At 34.4% G+C, this 6540-nt stretch overlaps 1 protein-coding gene across 1 annotated transcript; it reads left to right on the forward strand.

Annotated features, from left to right (window-relative positions):
- Window positions 1-639: 639 nt before the first annotated feature.
- LOC132722448 (uncharacterized) lies at window positions 640-6540 on the forward strand (the record flags this gene model as incomplete). The annotated part of the gene is given in 3 exon segments (XM_060706956.1): window positions 640-951; window positions 3361-3430; window positions 6349-6540. Coding segments are annotated over 3 exon segments (430 nt in total), but the record flags the coding sequence as incomplete, so codon positions are not given.

A 6540-nucleotide genomic window follows, 5' to 3' on the forward strand; every position in this document is an offset into this window, starting at 1 on the left:
AAACAAAAACATCAAAGGAAATTGCATGCACTAAGCTAGCTACATGTAAAAGCTTAATGTAATATTAAAATTATCAATTATATGATAATGAATTATTATAAAATTAAAGTAAATGAAATAATGTTTCTAAATTTGTACTACACTCAAGATACATCTAGTAAATAAACATTTTAGATTATCGATAAATTCTGGTATAGTTAGGTTCAATGTGCAAATCCATCATTACTGACCTTTTAATTAAATGAAGGAAAATTACAAAATCGTCAGTAAAATATGTTTTTCTATAACTAGGCCTATTCAAGGTGCAGGGCGTTGACATTGCGCACTTGGTTCAATGAAGCGAAGTGGTTGCACACTTGGTTCAATCAAGCGAAATGGTTCCACACTTGGTTCAATCGAGCGAAATGGATGCACACTTGGCAAGATATGGCTATATATAAAGCCCGCATGTATTTTCCCCAGGTGAATGGGATTGTTTGTTATTTTAGAATTTGTGAACATGCCCATTCACATTAAGATTACTAAATAAAAATTGACTTGTCTTGACTGACATGACATACTGGGATGCCCAAATAGGTTTAAGACTATTACGTTAATGACGTAATAAACGTGACGTTGTTCAAAATAAAAAACGTCGTTTCTTAGAAACATCTTAGAAACATCGTCAGTTAATAATCTCTTTGGCGTAGCACTGTTTATTATATTTCTGGAATCGTCCGTTGCTTTTGTGGTATATTTAATTCGAAATTACAGGAGAGGTGTGTTTACAGGTGATCTTTTAGAATGACGAACGTATACACGCGGAAGAATCATTTTCCGAGAACGATCACACTTCTAGATTACCGAAGCATGCACAATATCTACGCTAAAAGTCGACGATTATTGTCCCCTACACGCTGTGGTAACCCGCACCCTGCCGGCTTGAACCATCAGTCAATACCCAGTGCGTCGGTAAGTCACATTTACGTCTATATACAAATTTATATCTTCTTTTAATTAATTAATTAATTAAAGTAATTGTTTCCGCAATGATCATTTATCAGTTCATTATAAAATTCTCAATTTCAAATAAAGAAACAATGCATGTTATCATCATCATCATCATCATCATCATCATCATCATCATCATCATCATCATTACCATTACCATTATCATTATTATTATTATTATTATTATTATTATTATTATTATTATATTATCATCATCATAATCATCATAATCATCATCATCATCATTACCATTATCATTATCATTATTAGAATTATTATTATTATTGTTATTGTTATTGTTGTTGTTGTTGTTGTTGTTGTTGTTGTTGTTGTTATTATTATTATTATTATTATTATTATTATTATTATTATTATTATTATTATTATTATCCACTTTATAACATTTGTTCGACAGCATGTTTATTTTCATAAATTATTGTCAAAGATATGTTGTTCTGAATTCTTCCAATTACAATTTCCTCCAATTAGAATTTCTTCCAATTTCTTTCAATTACAATTTTTCCCTGTGTTCATCAATTTAAATATGAAATTAACAGTACTATATAAGCAGCATACCTTCAGATATAAAAGAATGTAAGTAGAATTTTAACTTCCATAAAAGAAAAACATTAAATGCAAAATGCAAATTTTATGCATAGGCAATCCATTTTTATTTTAATCTTTGGAAAGGTCAAACATAACAGTGTGTTTAGTAATGTTGAAACACTAGAGTATATTAAATGTTAAACAACTAAAGACAGTAGCGTTGAATGTAAGTAAGTAAGTAAATTGTTTATTATAGTGACATTGTGCATTTATCATTTCACATACATTACAAGAATACATACAAAAAACACCCGGCCCGTTGGACCTATAAGTCACCTTATTATATATATACAAATTTACAAACTGTGAACAGTACATATCTTTTAAAAATGGAACATTTAAATGAGATCATAGTTGCTGCTCGATCTGTAAATTACAGTATCACATTTCAGAAAATGCATTTGAATGTGCAATTAAGTGCGGTAAAGTAAGCAAAATCAAAGTAGCATTTTAACTTCCATACAAAATATCAGTTCAGATTGCCAGCAGACCAGAAAAGCAAATGATAGTACAGTGTACATTTAAATGGCAAATGAATATGATTTTGAAACTGTAAAGGTTTCAAAAATAAAAAGTTTTCGGAAAATAAGTCATACAATTTCTGAAGCATTATGGATGGGCCTTAAAGGAAAAAAATATATACTTAGGTTTTATGAAAAGTGAAAAAATAAATAAATAAAATGTGTATGTCAATAGTAATTTACATGTTACATGCAATGAATGACTGAATTCACAGTATTTATCACTATATGAGCCGCGCCATGACAAAACCAACATAATTAAATACGTTTGCGACCAGCATAGATTCAGACCAGCCTGCGCATTCGTGCAGTCTAATCAGGATCTATGCTGTTCGCATACAAACCATGTTACAAGTAGAGAAACTAATAGCGAACAGCATGGATCCTGATCAGACTGCGCGGATGCGCAGGCTGGTCTGGATCCATGCTGGTCGCGAACGCATTCTACAATCGGAAATTTTCGGCCGTTTCCGTCAGTTTTCGGATTATAGATAATAGCCGAGGATGTTCCGAATGACTTTTCTATTGATTTTTTTCGTAATAATTAGCACGAAACTGGGGGCATGCTGCTTTAAATTATGAATGTTTGAATCATAAAAGTTTTATAATGTATGTAGTTTTAACTTAGTGTAATATAAGGTCAGTCTTAAAATTATCTTTGTTTCCCTTCCCGCAACCCATACATGATGCCAGTTTGGGTAGGGTTGGCATGTAGATAAAACATTTTTTTCTTATCCAAACTATGTTTTTTTCCAATTTCACAGTTATAGCGAATTCAAAACTTATTGTGAAGTCAGTTTAAAGTTTAGAATAATATTTTTTTAAAGTTTTATTCAACATACATATATTATACCCCAGTTTGATGTGATTCTTTTTCCATATTTTTTTGTACTTTTTTATTTTTATTATTTTTTTTTTGTAAATAGGTAGGAAGCGAGAGGAGACACAAACAACATTTGAGCCGTGTCACGACAAAAGCAACATAGTGCGTTTGTGACCAGCATGGATCCAGACCAGCCTGCGCATCCGCGCAGTCTGATCAGGATCCATGCTGTTCGCTATAAGTTTCTCTACTAGTAATATGGTTGGTAAGCGAACAGCAAGGATCCTGATCAGACTGCGCGGATGCGCAGGCTGGTCTGGATCCATGCTGGTCGCAAACGCACTATGTTTGTTTTGTCGTGACGCGGCTCATTTTATTTTATGCCTTATGTATAACACTGTTTCTGTATGAATTTTGTAGACATTTTTGATATGGAACCCAAATTTTGCGCGAAAAGCACAGAGGTACCCCGATATGATGAAGCATACCAGTAAGTGAAATTTATATTTTTTTTAAAGCTGCATGCCTCCAGATGAGCCAAAATATTTCAAGAAAATAAGACTTGAGAAAAATGTATTGAGGTTTTATGAAACGTAAAAATACTAAAGATAAAAGTAATAATTTCCATGTTATTTGTGATTGATGGCCAATTTTTCATAAATTTTCACCATATTTCTACTGCGTTAGTTCACGCAGTAAGGGTTAATTTTGCGTATTTTGACATCTTTTTTGGTAATTTACATTGATTTTAAGTGCCGTTTGAAATGTGCATATTATTTTCTCTGTTAGCTTAACAATATTTTACTTTTGAATACATTTTCAAAATTTTCATGAACATAAGCAGGAATCTGGAGGCGTGCTGCTTTAAAAATCAAGATACAACCTCTGTTTTGGGGTCAAAGGTCGAAGGTACAGTATGCCTCAGAAATCCATATTGTTTTTAATTCTTTAGAAATATCAAACTTGTGTTTAATAATGTTTTTGAAAATAGGTTTACAGCATATAAGATGTTTAACAACTGATGAAAGTTGTCCTGAATGTGCAGTATTGTGTCGTAAAGGAAGCAAGTTTTTGAGAAATAGAAATTTTGAGGAAAAATGGGCCTTTAAGAGAGGGGACATTTTGTTACGAAATATTTCTGTTGGAGGAATTGATAAAAATTGATAATACTGTTGGTGTAATAGAGAGGTTATTGTATGTATGTCATTCAGCTTTTGAACTACGTTAGCATATGATCTATGACAATAAGCTTTTGAACTACGTTAGCATATGAACTATGACAATTAGCTTTTGAACTACGTTAGCATATGAACTATGTCAATTAGCTTTTGAACTACGTTAGCATATGAACTATGTCAATTAGCTTTTGAACTACGTTAGCATATGAACTATGACAATTAGCTTTTGAACTACGTTAGCATATGAACTATGTCAATAAGCTTTTGAACTACGTCAGCATATGAACTATGACAATTAACTTTAGAAGTACGTCAGCATATGAACTATGACAATTAGCTTTTGCACTACGTCAGCATATGAACTATGACAATTAGCTTTTGAACTACGTCAGCATATGGACTATGACAATTAGCTTTTGCACTACGTCAGCATATGAACTATGACAATAAGCTTTTGAACTACGTCAGCATATGATCTTTGACAATAAGCTTTTGAACTACGTCAGCATATGAACTATGACAATTATCTTTTGAACTACGTCAGCATATGAACTATGACAATAAGCTTTTGCACTACGTCAGCATATGAACTATGACAATTAGCTTTTGAACTACGTCAGCATATGAACTATGACAATAAGCTTTTGAACTACGTCAGCATATGAACTATGACAATTAGCTTTTGAACTACGTCAGCATATGAACTATGACAATTAACTTTTGAACTACGTTACCATATGAACTATGTCAAAATACGGACAGCATTAGTTGATGTCGTCCTCATACTGTTGTAGTTTATATCCAGATGTCGTCTTTATGCTAATGTTGTCCCAGAGACATTATGTATGTCTCTGGTTGTCCGTATCTTGACATAGTTTATATGCTGATGAAGTTCAAAAGCTGATGTCGTCCATATGTGGATGTAGTTCATATGTCGATGTGGTTCATTAGCTGATGTAGTTCATATGCTTATGTCGCCCATAAGCTGATGTCGTCCATATGCTGCTTTAGTCTATATGCTCATGTCGTCCATATGCTGCTTGGATTCCTACGATGATGTCGTCCATATGCTGCTTTAGTCTATATGCTGATGTAGTTCATATGCTTATGTCGTCGATATGCTGCTTTAGTCCATATGCTGATGTCGTCCATATGCTGCTTTAGTCCATATTCTGATACGGTTCGCAAGTTAGACTCTCATCACGAAAAAAATTATTGACAGTTTTTGTTGGAAACATACTTGAAATATAAGTATGTTGATCTTTATCTAACGTTTTTATATCTACCGGTATTTGGTTTGTCATTTTAAGATATGGGTGGTTTGCATACAACCTAGTCCATAATCTTCACAAGCACGAAAAAGTGTAATGTGCATGAATTCTTTAAAGGAGCTCCAATGAGGTCAAAGAGCCTAAAGAAATAATATATTTTTTACATAGATCAATTGAAACACTTAAGTTGGAAAACTCTGAAAAGTATGGTGGCTGATTTGGTACATTGTGCGTTACGTTGTCGATAGCGACAACGCAACTTATATCGTTATCGCCTACTCGTCTTGACGCTAGCGACAACAGGACAAAGCGCCAAACGGCGCGTTGTCTCACTGTTGTCCTGTCTCTAGCGAAGCACGTCAAACGGCGCGCTTTCGTGCGACGCGTTGTCGCCCTGTCGCTTGGCTTATAAGCCAATCCTTCGGTTTGAACCGAGCAACAATGTGACATCGCGACAACACACCGCACGACAGCGTGCCGTTTGGCGTACATCGTTAGCGACAGGACGACAAAACGAAAGTTCGACAACGCGCCGTTTGACGCTTTGTCCTGTTGTCGCAAGCGCCAACACGACGCACAAAAGCGTTCCAAATCAGCCACCATAGAAAAGAATAATACAGAAACATACTCAAACTTAATTGAATATCGAGTTTTGTTGCTGTTCTTAGCCCGATTTGAGTGAAAGGCGTTGCAACGCTTTTCATTTTAGGGTCATTCTGCACTATAAAAAATATTATTCTTGAAAAACAGGGTGAAGGAATGATCTGAAAATTTGCCCAAAGTTTCTTGGCCAGACCTAGATCAAATGGTACAAAAATCTCAGTCCCGTCCTGTCAAAAAACCTCAGTGGAGTGCCTTTAACAGTTTCGCTTGTATATGCCTTTCTAACTGGCGTTTGCTTTGCGGAATGCATTTCCAATTCAATCTGTACCATTAAATATCACAGGATTATATTTCAGAATATGTTAACTTCACGTGCAAACACCCGGACAAGTATGACGTCATTAAAACAAGGGGCAAGTTACCGGATATACGGTATACGGAAAATACCATATCTAGGATAAGCTACGTAAATCCGTCAAGGTTCAAAGATCTGGCCCCTAATTACAACAAGCTGCCAAAAGTTGTTGGTAATCCAAACAAAAAGGCTG

This window comes from Ruditapes philippinarum, unplaced genomic scaffold (genome assembly GCF_026571515.1).
Source record: "Ruditapes philippinarum isolate M1 unplaced genomic scaffold, ASM2657151v2 ctg2222_1_1_1_1, whole genome shotgun sequence".
NCBI lineage: Eukaryota > Metazoa > Mollusca > Bivalvia > Venerida > Veneridae > Ruditapes > Ruditapes philippinarum.